The sequence below is a fragment of the Lepidochelys olivacea genome (genome assembly GCF_965140295.1).
Source record: "Lepidochelys olivacea isolate rLepOli2 genome assembly, chromosome: 20".
NCBI lineage: Eukaryota > Metazoa > Chordata > Testudines > Cheloniidae > Lepidochelys > Lepidochelys olivacea.
Window position 1 is genome coordinate 3,158,291 of NC_140430.1, and position 22,600 is coordinate 3,180,890.

The 22,600-nt window shown below is 54.6% G+C and overlaps 1 protein-coding gene across 2 annotated transcripts in view; it reads left to right on the forward strand.

The window, feature by feature from the left end:
* The first annotated feature begins 278 nt into the window (after positions 1-278).
* LRP1 (LDL receptor related protein 1) overlaps positions 279-22,600 on the forward strand; it is a 180,609-nt gene continuing 158,287 nt past the window's right edge. The window contains exon 1 of one of the 2 annotated variants that reach the window (XM_084610262.1): positions 279-798. In XM_084610262.1, coding sequence (XP_084466388.1) covers positions 699-798 — 100 coding nt within the window. In that variant the 5' untranslated portion in view covers positions 279-698. The remainder of the gene's footprint in view (positions 799-22,600) is intronic. The other variant, XM_084610263.1, reaches the window with a different exon arrangement.

The following is a 22,600-nucleotide window of genomic DNA, read 5'->3' on the forward strand; positions in this document are numbered from 1 at the left end:
AGGCAGGCGGCTCAGCTCGGCCGGCGCCCCTCCCCCCTAGGCCCAGGCTGGAGGCAGGGCTTTGCAAAAGCGCGTCCCCCCCCGCTTCCAGCAGGGAGCCAGGGGGCAACGGGAGGCGCATGCGCGGGAGCCGGGTGCCGCGTAGCCCCCCCCCTCCCCGGGAGCCCATGACGTCAGGCGGGCAGAGGCGGCGCGAGCTCCATCAGGCGGCAGCAGCAGAAAGAGCAGCGTGTCCCCCGTCGCTGCCCCCGCCAGCCGGGAGGGGCCGGAGCCGCCGCCTCTCTCTGGAGCCGGAGGGGACCCCCCCGTGCCCCCCCCGCCCCAAAAGCCGCGGGGGGTCGCTGCCCTTGCCCTGCCTCGCGCTGAGCCCATTGCACGGGGGGGGCTGCCGCTGGGTCCTGCTGCAAATGCAAACCCCTCTCCTTGCAAAGCAGGGCTGAGACCCCCCCCCCCGTCCTTTCCCCAGCCTTGCTCCTGCTGCTGCTGCTGGCCGCTCTCCCCTCCCGGGCTGGGGGAGGAGGCGGGGAAGGAGGAGGGGGGGGCGGCTCTTTCCTCCTTCCCCTATTTGTGTTGGATGGTGGTGGAAGGGCTGAGCACTCCCCCCCCCGTGGAGGAAGGGGAGACGGAGCGCAGGAGAGGAGGTGAAGCGGCTGCGAGCCCGCCCGGCCGTGTCTAGCGAGAGCCCGGCTCGCCCAGCCATGCTGGCCCGCAGGGCAGAGGTGCTGGCGGCGACCCTGCTGATCTCGTTGGGATTTTTGCACACGCTGGCCGGGATCGGGCCCATCTCTGCCCTTGACGGTGAGTTGAAGTCTCTCCCTCTTTGCACCCTTTAACACCCCCCCCCCCAATCTCTTTCATGCTTCTGCCTTTCTTCCATCCTAGGGATGTTTGGAGCGTCCAGGGGAAGCCGTTTGGACTAGTCTGAGCGGTGGCCCCGCTTGCCACCGGCTCTCCCCACTCAGCCCCTCTCTGGTGCCCCGCATTTCTTTGGGGGTGTTTCTTGGGGCACAGGCTGAAGCTGAAGGGGGTGTGGTTGGGCTTGGGGATTTTGCTATATTGTTTTGCAGTTTGCATGATCCCCCCCCCCACCTTTGAAACAAAGCCCTACACTTCTGGTCCATTCCTGGATCCCCCCTTGTGGGTGGGGGAGAAAGAGGGGTCTTACGTGTGTGCATTCTGCAGACTGTCTGCGATTTCCATCTGGCACAACAATATTGAGCCCTCCCCCCCCCCTTCTCTCTGTCTCTTGCTTTTACTGCCTGTGGGGTTCTGTACCTTCAACTTGTTTATGGACTTTTTTTTTTAAATTCTAAACTCAGGGTAAACTCCTGCCAGGACTCCATGGCATATGTCAGTCTCTTCAATCGGAGGATACCCCCTTGAGTGGACACCTTGCTTTGCAAATGCTGCCCCCCTCGCTCTGTATTTTGTAGGGACTTTCCCTTCAATTAGGGAAAAAATGCACTCCTGCAACAACTTATGCCCGGAGAAAACATGACGATGCTTCAAAATGTGCATGAACGGCGGGCGGTAGCTGTTTTTTACAAAAAATATGGAGGGCAAAGGGATGTGTGGAAAAACTCCTGGTTGCGCTGGTATTTGGATCCTTGGTGATCTGTGGCTTGCGCTGTTCTTTCATAGAAATGGTTGCTGTGTGTTTCCTACACAACTGCTTTGGCTGTTTCCTTTCTGGTTTCCATAAATCCAGGCGGCGGTGCGGACTGACTTCAGTGAGCTCTTGCGTGTCTGATCTCTTCTGGATTGCAGTCTCGCTTGATCCAATGGTATCTGCATCATTGGCCTTCTGGTTCTATCCCAAGTCTGGTTTCTTTGCAGGTGGTGGAAAATGTAACTCATTCCTTTTGGCCCTGAGCAGCTGCTCTAGGGAGGTGAGGATACAGGGTAGAATCCACAACTAGATGCAATTAAAAAAAAGGGGGGGGGGATATCAATATTTAATTGGTTCTCCTAAAGATGCATTTAAAAGCTCTGTTGCTCTGGGCTAAATCTGATGGATCTTGGTGTGGATCATCAGAGAGCAACTGAATTGTGCAGGAATCTACATTCCACACGGCATCTGCAAAATCAATGCTATGTTTTTCCTCCCCTCCTCCAAGCGACAGAGACTGCAGTGCACTGCTGAAGCGTGACATGGCATATACCAGAGGCAGCAAGGTAGAGGTTAACGGTGCTGGTCTCTGAAAAAAGCAGGAGTTTCTTGGCGAGAGGGGGGATAATGCAAGAACCCTCTGAAAAAACCAGCCGCGGCCCTAGCAGGGCGAAGGGGTCGGTTTCTTTGCTCGGCTGACATGGAAGTTGGGCATGGCGAAGCGTAGAATTGAGGAAGCGTGCGCCTGTCATATTTAACTTGAGTGGCAGAAGAAAAAAATCTGAGATCTCCAGGGAACTGTGTCCTCCCTCCCCACCTTGAGTCTTGTCTCCTGGAAAATCACTGCCAGGAAAGAATTTTAAATCCCCACCTTTTTTCTTTTAAATCGCTAATATTTTTTGCCTGGAATCAAAGTTCTAATAGAAAAGCGGGAGGCTTGCAAATAAGCATGGCTGGAAGGAATAAATAAGCCAAACCTGTCAGTTTGCTCCATAAAATGGATTGGTTCCTTCCATGTTGCATGAGTCATGACTTCAGGTCTTGCAGGCTCAGATTCTGAAGTGTCAAAAATTCCGTTTTTGTGGCCTGTGATTGTCCTGGCAAGGACAGGGTAAGGATCCTGGGGAGAGAAAGTATTTCCTGAGCGGATCGTCCGTCCTTACCTTCTCGTCTAGACAACTGGCTTGTTTTGTTTTAAGCAGGGCAGTCTCATTTTTTTGCTGTATCCCATCTGCACGCTGGGAACGTTAGCAAGTGGCCCTTGGAAAGGGTGGTAGAATTGGCCAAACGCAGAGCTAACAGCAGAGAGAAGCTGCCCAGAGCCTCTGACTTTAATGCATTTGATTTAATTTTGCCTCTTTTTTTTTTTTTGCTTGAAAAACGCACTTCTCTGCTAACTGTGCAATGTTCTTCTAGTGCAGCCCTCTCCCAAAATCATAGTGCCCGTTGCCATTGTGGAAAGGAAAGACCAAGAGCTGTTTTGAGGGTTGAGGTGTTGTGTTTTTCTGCTGTCCGCTCCCCCAGGGAATGGGGCAATTTATAATTGTTTTACACATGGACAGAGGAAGATTTATCACCCCAGACTTTACAGGAGGGCACTCAGGCCCAGAGAGAGGCAGTGGCTTGCCCAGGGGGTTAGTAACTGAGCTGGGGATCAAACCCGCAGTTCCCTGGCTGCGAACCCCAAATCTGCCTTCTGAATGATTAGAATTCAGCCTGACTGGATGGTGTGAAAATAAATGCCAGAGCTCCAAATCCAGTATTTTCCACTCGGCAGGCCCAGTGAAGTGAACGGGATTGTGCTGGGTGGGAACCAGCACAGAACTGGGCCCTCAATGAATACTGGGGCTGGCTGTGTTTTCAGTGCAAGGATCCTCTCTCAGCGTGACTGAAACTGACTGACATAGCTACAGGGGAGGAGTGAGAGCCATGTGTCTGTTTCCCTGGGGAGCCAAGCCCTTAGTTACTGCTGGCATGAACATTGCATGAAACTGGGGGTTTATTACGCATTCTGCGCTGATAAGGATTTGGCATTGGGTGCTTGAGCTTGCAACCAAAGGCCATGCCTCAGTACGGCAGAGGAGGGGACGTGCGGCTGGTGGGGTGTGGGCAAAGGGAATATGAAGAGAAAGAATTGTGGCCCTTCTACTAACTAGCTCTTACCTGCTGCTTTTCTCCCATGAATCTCAAAGTACCTTAGAAAAGAGGTCGATATCCTTATCCCCATTTTACAGGTGGGGAAACTGAGGCACGATGAGGTAAAGGGGCGAACAGTGGAAGGTGAGCCAGACCTGGTTCTCCAGAGTCCCAGGTCACTGTCTCCCTTGTAGTCACACTGCCTGCCTCTGTAATCCGAGGGCTGCATGTAGTGTGGGTCGCTTTGGGAAGCACTCTGGCCTCACCTAACCACGTCTCCCCTGTGAAAGGATGAGCTAGCCCCAGGGATCCTGACCTGTGCAGAACTGCCCTGGACTTCAGTGCAGGGCTTTGCACCAAAAGGAGTGAATGGGCCCAATGCATTTATCTCCCTGGGCAGAAATGTATGGCGGAACGGCCGCAAGCTGGTTGCATGGGATGAGGGCTCAGCGGTGGGAAAACGGGAGCTGGGCGGTTTAGGAGGAAAGGCTTTTGCAAGCTCCAGAGCATAACGGAGCCCTCTGCCGGGTCTGGAGCTCTTGGGACACCCTGCTCTTGTGCAGTGCACGGCAGTGCCTTCAGGGGGCCGGTGGGGAGTAGAACCCGGGAGTCCTGCTGCTCGGGCCTGCGGCTGCGCTAACCACTAGACCCCATTCCCCTCTCGGAGCCGGGGATGGAATCCAGGCATAACGACTCCCAGTTCTCTTGCTTTAACTACTAACCCACATCCCCTTTTCCAGAGCTGTGAATTGAACCCAGGAGTCCTGATTGCCACAGGCCCCTACCCTAACCACTAGGTCCCACTCTCAGAGCCAAGGATAGAACCCAGGAGCCCTGCCTCCCAGTCCCCCCTTTAGACCCAGCCCCCCTCCCAGAGCTGTGGATGGAACCCAGGAGTCCTGACTCCTGTGTTTTACACAGTGGGCCTGCCTTTTTTTTTTTTTTTTTTTGCCAAGAGTTGGTCTGGGAAACGGTTCTGTTTGGCGGCTGACACCCTGTCTTGGACTCTTGCTCTAGGGCACGTTAGGGGGACAAAGTCCAGTTGATGTGCTGAGGGAATGGCTTTTTCGAGCCTCTAGTCTGTGTCTGTCATTGGAATCCTTCCCGGCCCCCTGTCCTGAGAAGCCCGGCTTGGTTTGCCTAGGTCGCCAGGCTGAAATCTCGGCCCTTTGTGGAACCGTTTGGTAGAGATCGGAAATAGCTGTGGTCAAAAAGGCTGGTGTCGCTGCTCCTGATGCTTTGGTGGTCTGGTGCATCTCATCAGTTCCATCTGGGGGCTAGTCTACACTCTCCGAGTCGTCTAAAAAGCCACCTCCGCGAGGGGCGCGGTTCCCCGCACTGGGGCACTGTCTACCTACAGCTCTGAAACGTGCTGCACTCGGGGGAGGGGGGTGTTTTTTCACACCCCGAGCGAGACCGTTGCAGCGCTGTGAATTGCCAGTGTGGACAAGCCCTGGGTGGTGCATGCATGCTCCACTGGGGCTGTGTATTTACCAGGACGTGTTTTTGCATGCCAGGCCATAATTGACGCTCTGAGAGCCACCCCAGGTTCAGCGGAGGTAAAGCACCAGGATCTGGAACAGTTGTGGGGGGGAGAGTTCAGAGCTATTCTGTGGGTTACGGCAGCCAGCTGAGGCGAGGCCCCGTTGTGCCCATCCAGCACCGAGCGCGGTGAGGGGGGTCTCTGTCCTGAAGTGCTGGCAGTCTGAGCTGGGGGAGAAAGGAAGGAATTCTAAACCCTGTTCACAGAGCAGGAACTGAGGCATAAGGAGATTTAAGGTCCAGATTTTTTTCCAAAGCGACGAGTGCTTTTGGGATGCTGCAATTTTGGGGCCAACCCCAGCTTGAGACTCCTGAATGGGGTCTGATTTCCCGGGGGGCAGGTGCCTGGCGCACTCTGAAAACCAGGGGGCAGGACAGGACTCGGTTGAAGTGCCCAGAATATCTCCTACTGCGTAGCTGGAGGATTTGCCCCTGGCAGCTGAAAGCACAAACCCAGCTAGCCTCTGGCCCCAGCAGACTGGCCAGTGGCTTAATAAGTCATCCCCTCTGCACTTGTTGTGTCGTTAACCCCTGGGTGGGGTTCAGATGCATTCTGTTTATTCCAAGCCACTGATTTCCCATGGGCTCTGACTCACAAGCGCTCGGGGCGGGGGTGTGTGTGTTTGGCTCAGGTGCCGTGGAGCTGCGTTCTTTCCAGCAGGTGTTGCAGTTGCCTGCGGATGCAATACGCCACCCCGTGCCCCCTTGGATTTTTGGGCAGGTTGGAGGTGTGCTAATGGGGACAGAGGTCAATCCCCCTGGAAATTCCAGGAGGGACCTGTTTTCAAAGGCAGTTCTCCCTCCTGCTCTGGGCAAGTTGGCAGCACGGTGCGTCTTCCCATCAAGTACCCCAATGGGATGTGGACGTGAGCTGCTCCCCGCCAAACTCTGGGGTCTCAAGTCATCTTCTGTAGGAGGAAATTCCATCGGCTCCTTCCTTCCGTTCCTCCTCCGTCCTCTCTCATTTCTCCTCCCCTCTCCAGGTAGCTTTGAGGCCAGGATCAGGGCCCCCTTTTACTAGCCCTGTATGCATGGAAGAGAGCCATGGAGCTTGCAGTCAGACCCTGACCCTGCAAAGTGCCTACTGTGACGTGTGCGCGTAGCTCCCTCCCTGTTCGTGCGCCCACGGAAGGGCCAAGCATCAGCCTTTGCAAGTCTGTCTCCGTTGGGGTTTTGTCCTGCCGCCCGTCACCGTTGTATCTGGGCCCCTTCCTTGTAAGATCAGTAGCGAAGTCCCTAGTGAATGAGTGGAGTCCTGTTTTTTCTTGCCACCTGTTCCCCCCACCCCCTCTTTCCATTTCTGGCTCTTTCTCTCCCCTCTTTTTATGCCTTTTCTGGATTCTGCGGAGTTCACAAGCTAGGAAGCAAAAGGAAACTCCTGCCCTGGCTGCTCTTTCCGAAGAGTGATGAAAAAGACGGCCAGCTCAGTCTGTTTCCTTGTGCATCAGATCCCTTGGCACCTGGAACCTCCTTTGCTGAGGGCAATCGGCTCACTTCTGTAACCTTAACTGGGTTCCTCTTTTCAGCCAGCTAGAGCTGTTCTGTGGCTGGTCCTGGCTGGGTGCCGCTTCCTTCGGGATTTTCACCTGGTTGCAGCTGGTGGCTGGGTGCTTAGATGCATTCGTCAGCCAGCAGCGGGAGTGTTCAGGAGGAGGATGTCTTGATTTAGCAGAGAGAGGTCACCCACCTCTATCCTGCAGGAGGGCGGGCTGGTGTTGGTTCTGTTCCCAGCTCTGCCGCTTCCCTGCTGTGGGACCTCAGGCAACTTCCTTACCCTTTCGTGCCTCAGTTCCCCCCGCTCCCCCCCCAGCCCTTGAGCTCTTTGGGTGAGGGGTTGCCCCTTACTCTGTGTCTGCGTAGCACCTGGGGTGATGGGGTTCTGATCTCGGTTGGTGCTAGCGGAATACACGTGACTGCGCCGGGAAGGCTGGTTTCAAAGGGCTTGTTCCTCTGGAGTGGCAGCTTTTCAAAATGAAATGGCTGAGTCCTGGCTTCCCGGAGCCGAGCGCATCGAGGAAAACTCCTTCCCTGCCCTGGCGCTGAGCCTCTGCCATGCCACCCTTCACCCTCCCACGCCCACTGGCCAGCCCGTCTCTTGCTGCGGAGGGATAAAGAGGGAAGTGTTTATTGCCTGCCCTGTCTTTGTTTCAACACCCGCTGAACTCCTTGGGCTTTTTGTCGGGCTAAGAGGGAACCTGCAGCCAAGTGGTGTAGAATCTGGCTTTGGGGACGGAGCTGGAGGGTAGGGATGGCCCAGTGGTTAGCTCCTTGGCTTAGGAAGTGGGTGACCCGGGTTCAGTTCCCTGTTCCACTTATCAACTGCCCGTGTGACCTTGAGCGATTGGCTCAGTTCTGTCCCCGTCCGCTGGAAGGGGGGACAATGTTTTGATAACTGTGCGTTGTGATCTACTGATGAAAGTGCTATAAAAGAAATCGGCATGTGGCTAGAACCCAGGAGTCCTGACTTGTCTTTCAGCACGCTGGGAATAGAACCCAGGCGTCCTGTTCCCCAGCCCCTTCCTGCTCTATCCCCTGAGCCCTCCTGTCCTCTCCGAGCTGTGTCCCGTGTTCTCTCACGGAACGTGGATGGCGGGAGAGCAGAATCAGCTGGGCTTTGAGTGGGGTAGGGGGAACGTTGCTGGAGCTCGCTGCCGGGCTAGGCCAAACCTTTGAACCGAGATTTCCCGCGTGAGAGGCAAGCTATGGAGGCCGGGAGGAGCCAAACAGACATAACCAGCCAGGCTCATCCAGGTGTGCAGCGGTGCATCGTGGGATAGCGCTAGGAGCACGGCCTGGAGCAAGACAGGTAATTCGAAATATGGTTGCGTCCACATAAGCCTTAAAGCGGGGTCGCTCCTCCTGGAACAGCCCGGAGCGGATTAATTGAAGCAGGATAAGCTGACTGATAATTCTGGGGGGGACAAAATTGCTTCTGGGTTTGGATGCAAGGCAGGCTGGGCCGAGAAAACAGTTGCGCTTGCAAATGCCGGCTGAGATCACGGCCCCGTTGCGCCAGGCGCTGAACAGACGGGGAGCAAGAGATGGTCCCTGCCACAGACGCCTCGTACTGCAAGCAGCCCTTCCTTTCTCTCCCATGGCACAGCTGAGAAGGACCCTGGAGAGACGGGTTTCAGAGGAGCAGCCGTGTTAGTCTGTATTCGCAAAAAGAACAGGAGGACTTGTGGCACCTTAGAGACTAACCAATTTATTTGAGCATGAGCTTTCGTGAGCTACAGCTCACTTCATCGGATGCATCCAGTGAAGTGAGCTGTAGCTCACGAAAGCTCATGCTCAAATAAATTGGTTAGTCTCTAAGGTGCCACAAGTCCTCCTTTTCTTCCTGGAGAGACGAGGGTCTGGATTTTGCCGTGAGCGGCATTCCCAAAGCCTGTCGTGTGAACCTGGCTAGAAGTATCCACACGGAGCGTTCTGAAAATCTGGCCCTTATTTACGTGTCTCGGGGGTGGGGGAGCTGAACACGTGGTTCCAGTTGTGGGTGCTAGCCGGGAATCCACCCTTCCTCAGAACGGGGATGTTCCAGGTAGCAGCAGCTGCTTTCGCCGCCGGCTCCTGGTAGCCGAGCTACAGAATGAATTGTGCAAGAGAAGATGAAAGTCTTGGGCCATCTCGTTGCAAAACCTTTCATGAGATCGCAGCTTTCTGGGGGCCGCAGAGGCTAGGCCCTTGTGCAAGAGCGAAAATCTCTGCATCGTGGGAGAGAGTTGCGAAATCCCCTGAATGCTGATCTTCTCTTTAAATTCCCTCCATCCGGGCTTCTGATGCAGTTTGCAACTTTGGGCTGTGAAAAAAAGAAATATCGTCCCGACCCCCTTTTATGTTAAAAGGGGAGAGAATCCACGAAGCTCCCGTGTGCCGTGGACCTGCCCTCGCTGCCTTCTGGCGGTAGAATACAGAATGCGAGAGCATTGCGGCTCACGAGTTAACACAAGGCCTGTGACGGTGTTACAGGCGAGAGACGTGTGACTCTGTGATCTCTTAGGAAAGAGGAGGGGGGTGATAAGTCGTGAGCAAACCAGAGCTGTGAATCGGCTGTTATAATATTCTGCAGTGTTCTCGGGGGAAGGGCACCTTCGTGATTTAAGTGGGGTGGGACTTGGAGCTGGGTTCAAATACTGTCTCTGCCACAGGTTCCCTAGGTGACTTTGCCTGCTCCGTGCCTCAGTTTCCCCTCCCGCCATACCTCTGTCTTGTCTGTTTAGCCTGTAAGCGCTTCAGGGCAGGGGACTGTCTCTTGCTGTCTGTGTGTCCAGCAGCCTCCCCCTCCTCCCCCCGGCCTTGGTTGGGGTCTAGGCGCTATTGTAATAGAAATAATCGATATTAGAAGTAAAAATTTTAAAGGCACCCGGTCAACATAATAATCGTGCTGAGAATGAACTTGCTGTTGAGTGTAGCACCTGCGATCGCTAGGCAAGACAGAGATGAGGGGTGATTTTCCAGAGCGTTTACTTTTTGCACCATGCGGTGCTTCTGATGGAGCCAGTTTCATGCCACTTTCCCTCTTCATTGTGTGGCGCTTTCATTAGCCCCAGGGGCAGGGAACGGCCCTGTTTGTATTGCGCCCCGCCCTGATCTCGTTGGCCTCATGGTGGTCGTGGACTAAGAAAGTCGAGAAATTTGCACTTGGGACTAGGATCCCGGACTCCTGGGTTCTCCTCGCCGCCAACTATGCTGATTCACTTTGCCCCAGAGTCTCATCACGCCTTTTCTATGCCTCTCTTTATTCACTTGTGAACGTGGGTTAATGCCCCTCACTCCTTGGTGCGATGAGGGTGATTTTTTTTGCCAAGGGCTTTGATGATGAGGCGTGTTAAGTATTGTTAACCTGGTGCAAAGGGTTACTGGGGAACCAGGATGAAATTAACAAAGGGGGAATGTACGTAGGCCTCTCGGAGCCTGCGGGATTGTCTCCGGAGGGAATCCTCATCGCTTGGGGATGTTTCAAACCTGGCTGGACAAAATGCAGAGGGGAACCGTCCTACAGTGGCAGGCAGATGAGGCTAGCCGACCTAACAGAGAGCTTCTCTCTCTGCTTTCTGTGGTTCTCTGGTGATAAACCGATCCCCAAAGAATCCCCTTTCTTCCATGCAGTGCGCCATCTCTCCGCTTGCTCTCATTCCAGTCGGTCACAGCATAAACCCGTTGCCACTTGTTTGCCGATTCGAATGTCATCCTGTTTATTTTAGTGTTTCCTGTTTCGAGTTGATCCTGGAGTCCGGGGGGAGCTCTGTATTTAGCCGGTCAGGAAAGAGGATGGAGGGAGAGAGCAGACGGATGCAAAGTTCTGTTGAATCAAGAGCGCCCCTCTGTTATCGTCGTGAAAGCGATTACAATTCGAAGATGCCAGTGGCACAAAGGATCAGTGAAGTAACCTTTGCAGGCTCTGGTTTTTCCTCTGACCGGTGGATAATTGAATTGACCATTGTCCTGTGCCCTCTATTACCGACACAGATGCTGGCTGTGTAGTGGGGAGGGTCTGGAAAGGGGTGTAACTTGCTCTTGCTGACAGATGGCCTCTTGGGAAGGCAGCGGTGCATAGTAGCACAAACACTGGGATAGAGCTCAGAAAAGCCGGGTTCTATTTGTGGCTCTGGCCTGCGAGGTGACCTGGGGCAAGTCGCGTCCCCGCTCCGTCTCTCGGTTTCCCAGCCTGAGAAATGGGGAATAACGCTCCTGACTTGCTCTGTAAAGCACTGGGAGATCTACTGATGGGAAGAGCTAGTAGACAGTAATCCTACCGGGTCTCCCTCTCCTGTCTCGAATGGCCGCGAGGGAATATTTGCCAGAGCCCAAAGTGGGGTTGGGTGGGATCTATTTCTGGCAGCGGTTTTTTAACCTTTTTTTCATTTGCAGACCTCTAAATGTTTGTGCGTGGCAATGCCGAGCCCTTCGGAAATCCTTAGACCTAGTCTGTGGACGCCTGGTTGAAAACCACGGCTCTGTGGGGCCCGTTTGGTCCCCGATACCAGGCACCTCTGAGCAGCATCCAGTCCGCAGTGTATTTATCCCCAGAACCTGCGGGGAGGCAGGGCGGTGCTGCTGTCCCCATGGCAGAGAGCAGAGGCTCAGGATCGTTCAAGGAGCCTGGGTTACAGCTGGACGTGAAACCGAGATCTGCCACACCCTAGCCACCGAGCATCCTTCCTCACTTCTGCCTCTGCAAGAATTTCCCCCGACCCTATAGACGGACGGTATCTCTTGAATGGATGCTCTGACTGGCAAAAGGTTTAAGCTGCAGGCTGCAATTCACTCTCGTGCACTAGGCTTTCACCACTGGTTGCACAAGGGCTGAATTTTCACCGACGTGGGAGGAGGAAGAACCGCAGGCAGCCAGAGCCGTGGGCAGGATGTGTTACAGGCTGTGTGAAAACGCAGCCCTGCCCTGGCAGGAATGCAAGGCTGGCTTGCCATGGAGCAGCTATACTGGGATGCGTCCGCTACTCCCTTGCGCCCATGGGCCGGCCTTGAGCTGTGTGTTTGGGGACGGGGGCGGGTTGAGTCACACTGCCCCGTCCAGGGCTGAGCTTCCAGTGAAGTTAGCAGCTGCTCACTGGCACGAGGTCGGTCTCTCACTCCCCGCTACGTGTCTTCCCTAGGCTGCTCATTTATCCATGCAGCCGGGTTGCCTCTGTGCCCACCTTGCAAGTGCAATGGCATTGGGAATCGGTGGCGCTGGATTGTTTCTGCCACTGGCCTTTCTGGGGCTGGGGGGCTCTGCCTCAGTGGGGGAGTTCTGTCGCCAGCTGCCACGATGGGCGCTCGGTGCTGTTTTTTCTTTTCGTGCCTGTATGGGCGTTGTGTTTGGATTTCCCATATTTGGAAAATCGGGGGGGCCCAGTCCTGGGCTGGTGGAAACCGGGGCAGCTCCCCCATCTGGCGTGGGTTTACTCCATCTGAGGAGCTGGCATTTTGGGCCCGAAGCGAAATTCTCCAGAGACTGAGGCGGGCTGGAGAGAAAATCGGCGTTTAGAGATTCCAGCGACGGCTTCCCAACCCGCCCTGTTAACCAGGAGCCTCCATGGCTCGGGGCACGAACCTGCCCCTCCCCAGATGCTCACTGGGCTGTTGTCTGCTGGCAAGAGCATGCATCAGGCTGCTTTGCTTGCCGCAGAGGACGGAAGATCTTAGATCTCTGTGTGCCTGAGACAGGGTGCAGTGCCTTGATTGGCCAGCCGAGACCCCACCAATGGCTCATGTCTCTGTGTGCCTTCCTCCTTTCCCTGGGCCTGGAGCTCCCAGCACCAAAGGGACCCCTTCCCATTTCGTTCATCACGCCCTGGAAGTTAGCTTGCCGTGCAAAGCCCGGGGTGCGGACTGCGTCGGAGACATGCACGAGCTAGCCTCGCATGCTGCCCTGCAGGGCAAGGCTGTCCTCTGGCTTATCCCTCCAGGTCTTCAGGAGGGGGCTGTCTTTCTTTGTAGTATTCTTATTATTAAGGTACATTGCAGTAGCCTCTGTTGAGAGTGGGGATCTGTCCTGCTGGGCGCTGCACGGGCACAGAGTGAGAGACAGTCCTTGCCCCCCACGGAGGGGAAACTGAGGCACAAAGCGGGGCAGTGGTTTGCCCTAACACTATAGGGGAGGGGAGATGCAGAAATACATAGATCTGTTTTGCACCCTGCTGAGTGCTCTGTTTAATAAGAAGTGTCGGAGGAAGCTTTTGTCTGAGTGGATAGAACAGGGAGGGGGACATGGATTTGGGACCTCTGGGGACCATTCTCAGGTTTGCCTTGGATTGTATGTAGGAAGAATGAGGCCGAACAGCAACACTGGGATGCTTGCTATTGATTTCACCTTCACAGATGGGCCAAGTAGCATAACAGAAGCCATGGTCCTCTGGCAGTTCGCAGCCCACTATTTTGAATGCTGGGCTTATTTGGAGCCCCCTGTGGAGATGGCCGTGGAATTTGTGTCCCTGTTGCCCTGAAATGGAGAATCCCCGTGAGCAGTGTAGGGCCGTGACACACAGTTGAGCAATTCCGACTCTTTCCAAGAGGGGGCAGTCAGACATACGCAGCCCCGCCAGCGCACAATAGTTCCCTGTACACTCTCTGGGGCTGGCAGGGTCGGGCTCTGCAGGGGCTCAGTTGAATCAGTCTGCAAGTGCAGAACGTCGTCAGCGGAACAGACAAGATGGTCGTGCTTTGAGTGAGCTGATCTCTGTCCCCTCCTGCGTGTCAGACCCACTCCCAGTGCAGAATCTCTCTGGCTCCACGGCAGAGGGTTGGGGAGGAATGGAGAGATCTGGGTTCTAGTCCTGCCCCAACCCAATAAACGGGCAGCTGTGTATTTTCCATAGAGCTACCTGGCTGTGTCTGAGAGGCAGGCTGGCCCCGTGGTGGTGACCTGTACCTCAGTAGCGGTGTGGGGGAACTCCAGTTCTGGACCAGCACCCCGTCATGCTGGGCATGGTGCATTATTTATTGGGTGTATTCTGGGAGCACTTTGCAGCTCCGGTCCCAGACCAGGGCCCAGTGTGGGTAGGTGCTTTACAGACACAAAATGAAAAAACACTCCCTGCTCCAAGGAGAGTTTAGCCTGGGACTCCAAACCTTATTCAGTTCACCGCAGACTCCCTGTGGCAATTCAAGTTAGCCGCTCTGTGCCTCAGTTTCCCCATCTATAAAACGGGATATAATAGCCCTGTTGCACGGGGGAGTTGTGAGGATAACTACTGGAAAGATTTTGCGATGCCCTGCTCCTGTGTTGGTGGGGCATCCCGAAACCTTGGAGAGGGTTATTGACCTGCTGAATTGTGTTTGTTGTAGATTTCCTCCAAAGAAGTGCATTGAGATGATCTCTTTGCAACTTGCGACCATTTGTTTTTTGCACAAGCTGGTACAAGATGAATGCCGAGCTATTTACAGGTCCGTTTTTGCTGTTGACTTAACTTTTCAGTCACTTATGGTTAATGTACCTTGGCAGCTGGCTCCAGGCAGCAGCAAATACTTTCGATGTTACAATTCAGCTAAAACTTGTTGGTTTTTTTGTTCCCTGCCTCCTCTTAAAAAATAAATAAGTAAGGTGGGTTGGTTTCCAGAGCTGGCTTGCTGGGTCCTATCCCATTGCATAAGGATTCCTTCTCCCGTGCGCCCGGCCGTTTCTTATGCTAAATATAGATTACAGCCTACCTCTTCGCCAGAGAAATCGAACAGCCCGACTCCAGTCCCGCAAACACGTTGATTTCCTAGGGCTGCTACTCGCGTGTTTAGAGTGAAACACCGGCTTAAGTGGTAGTCAGCCTGAAGTCCTTCCTTCAAATGAATGCAGCTAGGTTAGAGGCTAGGAGCCCCCAGTTTTGGAGCAGGACCCCACTGTGCCAGGCACCCCAGCAAACAGAACAAAAGAGGGTCCCGGCCTCCAGAAGCATGGGGGAGGGGCGCGGGGCAAGTTTTTTTGTTTTTGTAAATTTAAAATCGGGTGCAAAGGATGGACACGCATGAATTGCACACAATAAAGGAGAACCTTCCTGCCTTTCCAGTTGCATCTTTAATTGGATTAACTAACGAGCTCGCTAAAAGATGCTGCTTATCCGGAGCAACACCTGGGGAGGACAATGAAAATCTGAAATGGATATTTACGGTCTCCAGTTTGCACAGCACCTGCCTAAGCAAAGGCATGGGGTGGGGGTGGGGTGGGGGTTCAGTCGTTCACTTTTAAACATCATGCATCATTAAGTTGAAATAAAAAACAATCCGTTTTGCTTCGGAAAACTCGTTTCCTTTTGAATTTGCTGCTTCATTCAAAGCTGTAACGTCAGTCTGTTGGGGGCCGTGTGGACCACACGATGTGGCTGCTCTGGCCAGGGCCTGCGCTGAATTCTGGGCTGGTTTTGTTTGCAGTGGATTGCCAGGCAAATTGTTGTTTTAATGTATCCAGAGCTCTGAAACCCCTCAATCTAGTCTATTTATTCGATGCAGTGGAGAGCTCTGTCCACAGGGGTTGTGTTAGACGGGTGAGAGCCGGGCCCTGGATGCTCATTGAATAACCGATTTGAGCGGCCGCTCGTTGTATCTGATGAACAGTTGAGTGTGTCTTTTTGCTTTTTTCGTGCCAAGAATAGGCATAGCATTTTACCTGTTAATGAGCCCTCTTTCGTTAGTCTCTTTGGTTTCCCAGCTGTCAGCCCCTCCTCGTGCGCCATTAGCTGCGCCTAACGAGGTTGAATTAACTGCAGATCCATATGAAGCCAGGTCAAGATTTTCTCCTAAGTGACTCCTGGTTCCGGGGACCTCTGTGTGTTTTTTTTTTTTTTTTTTTTGCAGTGCTCAGCTTGAGACCTTTCCAAAGGGCTTGCTTCCCCGAGAGCAAACGCTTGGTGCAGTTTGACGCGCCGCTCTGAAATCCCCAGTTTTGGGCACCTCAGATCGCTGGTCTCTTTTTGAAAATCTTGGCCTCAAATTGAAGAGGCATCAAGTGCCCGGGTTAAGGTTAAACCACCACATAAAAAAATTCTGGTTGTATTTATAATCCTCTGCGTCAGTGATTCTCAACCTTTCCAGGCTGCTGCCCCCCGGAAGCATGTAAATTCGCTTTGTGGGGGGCCCCCCTTAGCGTGGGACCCAGGGCAGTTGCCCTGCTTGCCACCCCCTGATCTAGATGAGTTGATGAACCCCCTGGAAGACCTCTGCACACCCCCAGGGTATGTGTACCCCCGGTTGAGAACTGCTGTTCTACATGAAAGTTTAAACCTTCCCTTGCTTTGCGTAGGCAGGGCGGTTTTATTTATTGGAGGGTTGGTCATTGGGCTGTGGAATTTGAGTTGCTGACTGATCAAATGCTGTGTCTGGGGTGATGCTCGTTCGGTGGCAGGGATTGAGGGGAAAGCTGTACCCAAGCTGATGTGCTCCTGCAGACCTCGGCTGCCCTGATGCTTCTCCGGGGGCTGGATTCTGAGGTTGGAGGCTTCCCTGGGGAAGTCCGGGCTTCGCTCTGTGTTTGTGCAACGATGGGGGGCCTGGTTTGGGACTCCTAGGTGCTGCTGTAAGACACCTACCAAGTAATCCTCTCACTGGGACCTTGTGCTCTGTCCGTGTGCTGGTGTGTTTGGCCCTGCGCTGGGACGCCCAGCCAGCACAGGGATTAAGGCCTGTGGGTAGAATTGCAATGCAAACCCCTAGTAATGGTGCACAGTGGTAACCGTCTGTCAATCTTGGGTACTTTTATGCTTCCATTACCTGAGGGCCTCGCAGTCTTCACTGGATTTCTCCTGGCATCCCCTTGTAAGGCAGGGCCATTCTGTTATTGCCATTGTACAGACAGGGAACAAAAGCACCATGAGACTAAGGGTATGTGTGTCCACTGAATGCTGTGCCCGGGTCTGCAGAACCTGGTCTTGTCTGGGCTCTCGGTGTCCACGCTGCCCTGTAAACCTGGCTTTGCGATTGAATTTCTCACCGACACGTCCACACTGCACTGTGCAGACGTTCCGACTCGGGTCTGCAGTTTGACCTGTGTCCGCACTGCAGAAGGCCAGGGCTTGGACCCAGGTCCCGCCAGGACTCGGGCCACCCCCACAGCAGGGAGCTGACTCCTGAGTGCTTGCTGACCTCTGAGTGGACAAAAGAGGGGTTTGGGCTCAGACCTGAGTGAGAGCCCGGGTTTAGCGTTCAGTGTAGACACAAGAATCGGCCACACTGGGTCAGAGCATGGTCCATCTTACCCAGTACGCTGTCTTCTGATCATGGGCTGTGTACAGAATAGAGCAATTATGAAATTATCCCTCCTGTCTTCTGGGAATCAGAGGTTTACGGTCACCCTGGGCGTGCATAGGTGCGGCTTTTTACATTTCTGGCTGATTTTCACATACCAACCTGTATTGATCGGTTTGTCACCCCTGCCCATAAGGAATGTGATTAGGATACCGTAAGCCCCCTGCACGTAAATCAATCCAACTTTGCGACTGTTAAGATTATCCAGCTAAACTCTAGCTACAGATACGATGAGGTGCGCAAAACCCAGGCTGTTTCTATCCATAGGTGTCCGTTTACTTTGTAGTCCGGCGTGTTAGCGTTCCTGGGTTTGCATCGCGGAACTCGGACGTGCTTCTCCGTGGAGTTCTTCGCTGGTTTCAGGAGGTCGGGTTGCAGTGTGGGGTACGCCCGGATTCCACACGCAGATCTGTGACTGAAACGAGAGAGCCCCGACGTAAGTCCCGCTGGAATGGGCTGAAGGCTCCTGCGCTGAAAAACCAAGAGAGACCGAAAAACGGGGGCAGCAAAGTCTCGGCGTCCGGGTCTGCAGACTCGGGCTCGTGCGACGGCCCTAAAAATAGCCGTGTCGACGTTCCTGCTTGGGCTGCGAACGCTGGCAAAGGGGCAGTAGCCTCTTCGGGGCTATTTTTAGCGCCGGAGCGCAGGGCCAAGTCTGGAGACCCGGGGCTCCGCGATTTGCTCCCTCCGGGTTATTTATTGGTTTTTGTGGTGCCGGCGGCTCCTTAAGTGCCTTGCCCCCGGGTGTCTGTGGAAGGGTGGGGAACGAGCAGCCCCGGTCGCTGAAGCGGGCCGGCTGCGAGTGTTTAATTGCAGTGCAGCAGTTCTTTGCTCCTCTGGCCTCAGTGCCCATAATCCTGCACGTGTCACTCGCGCCCCAGCCACGAGCTTAGCTTGAATTGCACATTTCCTGGTCCTTGTCGGTGCTGGACCTGGTCTCCCTCGCTCCTTTATCTTTTCCTCCTGGGAATGTAAACACCGCCTTCGGGAGAGATGCCCGGGTCAGAGGCAAGGCAGTGAATTACTCCCTGCCCCCGCACCCACCTTTTGTTTCAGGGCTTCGTTATTGTTTGGAAAAGGAAGCAGTCAATTTTTAATACTTCCTCAAGTGCCGGCCACCGGATGCACCAGGTGTGAATGGCTTCCCGTCCCAGGCTGGGCAGGAAAGCGGAGGGTAACCAATAGCTTTTCCTAGGGAGCTTTTCCCATTCCAGCCACTGCGACCCTTCCTAGTTGGCTGAACCTGGTTTTCTTTGAATCGGTCTTAAAATTGGATCGATTCCTGGGTGTCTGAAGGGCATAAGAGCGTCACGTAATCTGCCCTCCTGTATTAGGAGGGCTGGTCCAGTGGGTAGAGCACCAGCCAAAGACATAGGAGACCCAGGTTCAATTCCCCACTCTGCTACAGATTTCCTGTATGACCTTGGGCAAGTCCTTTAGTCTTTCCATGCCACTGCCCCCCATCTGTTCCGTGGGGATAAGAGCGCTGCCCTGCCTCCCCAGGGCGCATGGGGATACCCACAGTAAAGACAGAAGAGCTTGGATACTAGGTGATGTATAACACAGGGCAAAAATCCACCTAGCGATTCCGGCCTCAAGCCTGTTCTTGTTAGGGAAGGGGAATTGGGGCCCCTGGAGCTTTCTCTCCTCCCTGTTGTCCCTTCAGCCAGCAGCACCCCCTGGTTGCATGGCCCTTGGGGAGGCAGGCTGCCTTGGTTATTATGGCAACAGCCTTGGAGAAGTGAGTCAATTCCAGCCCTTGCTACAAACTTCAAGCAAGTCACGTAGGGGAGGATTTTCCACAGGACCCGTGTGATTTAGGCTCTCAAGTCTCTTTTGAAAACTGAGACTTAGGCACTAAAGTTACTTGTGCACTTTAGAAAACTTTCCCTTTAAAAAAAAAGAAATTGCTCGGTGACTCAGTTTCCCTTCTGTAAATTGGGGAGAATACTCCTTTCTTTGCCTGTCCTGTCTATCTAGACTATAAGTTGTTCAAGACAGGGGCTGTCCCCCACTCTGTATCTGTGCAGTGCCTGTTTGATCTCTGGTGCAATCAAAACCCGTTTCAGAGTGTGGAACGAGTGGCCTTGTCTCTTTCTGGAGCCCATCCGGGCCGTTCCCGGCCCATCCCAATGGATTCCCTCAAGCGTCTCCTTTCCGCTCAGATGTGTTTTCTCAGAACAGATCCTGGAAGCAGAAGACTGGACTGAGTTGAAACGCCTGGCTTTCTATCCCGCAGCTGTTAGGATGCTGTCACTGCTGCCGACTGTTCCCTCGCCTCTGTCCCAGTATCCGTCTGGTTTCAAGCTCTTTCAGTTCGGCATTTCATCTGCTAAAACGCCCTCCTCTGAAACATGCAAAGAACCCCCTCCCTGTCTGGGAACAAACTACCTGGCGCAACCCTGGCTCTTTCAGACAGGCGGCGGAACCGTGCTGGTGTAAGTGCCAAGACGGGTAGGGTAATGTCTGACTTTTGTGTTCCAGACCAGACATAACTGTACCAGATTCCTCTTTAATCATTTCTACCAGTTACAAACAGATGGGAGGTTTCATCCTGCCAAAGGGGGGTGTTTTTTTGTTTTGTTTTGTTTTTTTTGGGGGGGACTTTTTAAAATGGGGTTGTCAGAGCAGAACATGAAAGGATGAACTTCTGTGTCTGCTTCGCCCTCGTGGAATAATGCCGCTTGTTTTGATTGTGCTTTTTAAACTGGCAGGAGACGCTGGTCTCCGATGGATTCTGTTGCATGGGAACGGGCTGCAAATGGTAACTTTAAATAGCCTGGCAGGGGACCGAGGCGGGAGCCCAGTGGAGAAGCATCCGATGGACACGCGTTGCAGACAGACTCGGAGGGCCTAGGAGTTCCTGGAAATAGGATCTGGAGCTTTCGCCTCTGACCTGCTGGCTTTGATCCAAGCGAGGCTGGTCGTGGACCAGAAGCCTTGGCCATTTGACGCCTCCTTGGTGTGCAAGCAGAACTCTTACTGTACCACTGCCCAGAGGCCCCAGCGAGGATGGGGCCCGTCGGGCCAGGCGCAGAGGCAGAGTCTGGCCCCGAAGAGTTTATATGAGGCTTGGCAGAGAGATCAAAGAGGGAGGGAGTCCCGGGGTCCGTCTATGCTGCAGCACAAGCCCTGGGTTAGTAGAACTCGAGTTAGCAGGCCCTGGGTTTGTTAACCTAGGGCTTGAGCGTCTACGTTGGTTTTGTTAGGAATTGTTGACCGTGGGTCCCAGCCTGAAGTTCCAGGATCTCCACTGCATTGTGTGGGCCCGAGTCCAGCCGCTTGTATCCCAGACTCCCTAGCGTCCACCCACAATGCGGCTGCTTTAGCCCTTTGTTCCTGGCGCAGTGTGGGAAACCTCGACTGTCCAGAGGACAAAGGAAGTTGGCTTGTGGGATGGGTTTGGCGTACTCCCTGAGCACGCGTCCAGTGGGGCTACGCTGGAAAGCAATAGGGCTTGAACTCTGGGTCCCAGCTTGGACTCTGGCTTGGACCCTGGATCTGAGCCCTGGGTTAGTGCGAGTTGTGTGTAGACGGAACGGGGGTTGGCTTGAGCCTGAGTTTGAACCCTGGGCTTGGATTGCAGTGTAGACATATATTACAGGTAGGCACTGCGGTGTGTGGATGGGGCTGGCGTTCTGGCATGACGTCAATTTCATGCCCCCCTCTGGGCCGATCCGAGCATATTTCAGCCTTTGTTCAGACACTCAGGAAGGGAACCCATGTGTGTCCGGTGGGAAGGCCTGGATCTCTTCAGGGCCTTTCTGGGCCTTGGAGAAGCACCTTTCAAAATTGCCAAACGCAACAGAAAATCAAGGGCGGAAAAATGCCCCGGGGGCAGCAAAATCCTGCCCTTGTGCGGCGTGGGCACTGCGAATGGGGGAGAGACCCCAAGACTTGGCTCCGGCCCCAGCCTTTCTGGTAGGAGAAGCGTTTTGCATCCATGAGCAGCTCGGGCAGCGGAGCGGGATGACCGCCTGCTGCATTGTGTTCCCTTTGCGAATGACCCTCTGTGCCCAGGGCGCGGCCTCTCGGTTCCTGCACCGGTGAGCGTGGGGATGCAGTCCTGGAAGATCAGAGCCATGCCTGAGCAGCCCCCTGCACTGAGGACCCACGGGTCTTTCTGCCGCTGTGGGGCTGGGATGCAGAAGGGCCTAGACTTTTCCCCCAGCAGCCATGAGCAGAAAGGACCGGGCCCGTGGCTCTCAGCTGGGCGAGGACTCCGAGTTCGGGTCGCACCAGCGAGCCTCGGAGACTTTGAGGGGTTGTTTTGGTCCGCCTGGGTCTCGCAGACACCCCTGTGAGGGTTTTATGAATCAGACAGCTCTCTGCTTCCTTGTGGCACCTTGGCCGCTGCCAGCCAGGCGTGCGGGGAACACAGTGACTCCGCTTCGGAGAATGAGCCTCTGAGGTTATGTAGTTTGTAAATGGGACACTTGTTCTGAAGCCCGGAGAGTGTTTTTCCCCTCTCTCTTCCCCCTGCCTGGGAGCGGGGGAGGCGGACGGAGCTACAGAACTTCCAGTGCATTTAAAAGAGGGGACATTTCCCTGGGAAAACGATACGGAATATCTCGCCGCCTCTCCTCCGGGTTTGGGTGCTGGCTGGCTGCCGCGGCTCCTGGGGGGGCGGGCGGGTGGGTGAGTGAATTTCTCTCGGCGGCCAGTTGTGCTTCAAGCCCCGCAGGGCGGCAGTATCCTCCCTGGGGTGTAGGGTAGGTACGGATTACAGCAGACCCTGCCTGGTTTCATTACGGTCGCACCTAGAGGCTCTGTTTGGCCAGGCCCAGCCACGTGGGCGGAGACGGTCCCTGCCCCAAAGGCCTTACAGTCTGAACCGGCAAAGAGTGGGAGAACAGGAGGTTGCCTCCCTTCTTACGGTGTGTTGAGTGGAGCGTTAGCCCAGGTTCTTACCCGTCCTCTGGTCCACACCCAACAACATCTTGCCCCGTGCTTTCAACCCGGGCTTGCTGGCTCAGCTGTGGGGTGGGTTAGAGCTCGGGTGCTGATTTCACAGGGCTGGTGCCCTGTCCACTTTGCAGCAAGGGCCCAGGCTAAATCGCCCCAGTTCTCCCTACAGTCCCGTCCCGTTCCCCCCCTCGTGCCCAGGAGGATGGGCAAACTGGCCTGCCACCCACTGGGAAAGGATCCCAGAGCGGCTCAGCCTCGTGTGGACTCAGACCCGTGGGATGTGCCCCCTCCCCTGAAGTTCTAGCAGGACGAGCGAGGGCACGGTAACTTGGCAGGGCTGCATAGCAGGGCAGCGCATGAGCTAACTCTGCAATGAAGGACAGCTGGGAAACTGAGTCACGGAGCAGTGACTTCCTGAGGGAAACTGTGGCAGGTATATACCCAGATCCCCTTAGTCCCAGGCCGGTGTCTTAGCCGCAAGACCAGCCAGCCTTTGCCCTCTCCAGGCTGGAGTGCCCACAGGAAGGTTTGAGTCCATCAGAGTTCGGTCTGCAGTGCATGTGGTCCCTTCCTCTGACCTCTGCATGTTGGGCTGCGTGGGGCTGGCTTTGGAGGCGCCGTGGAGTGACTCTGCCGTAGGCGCAGCTGATGGGGCACCAGCTCTGCCAGCAGAAA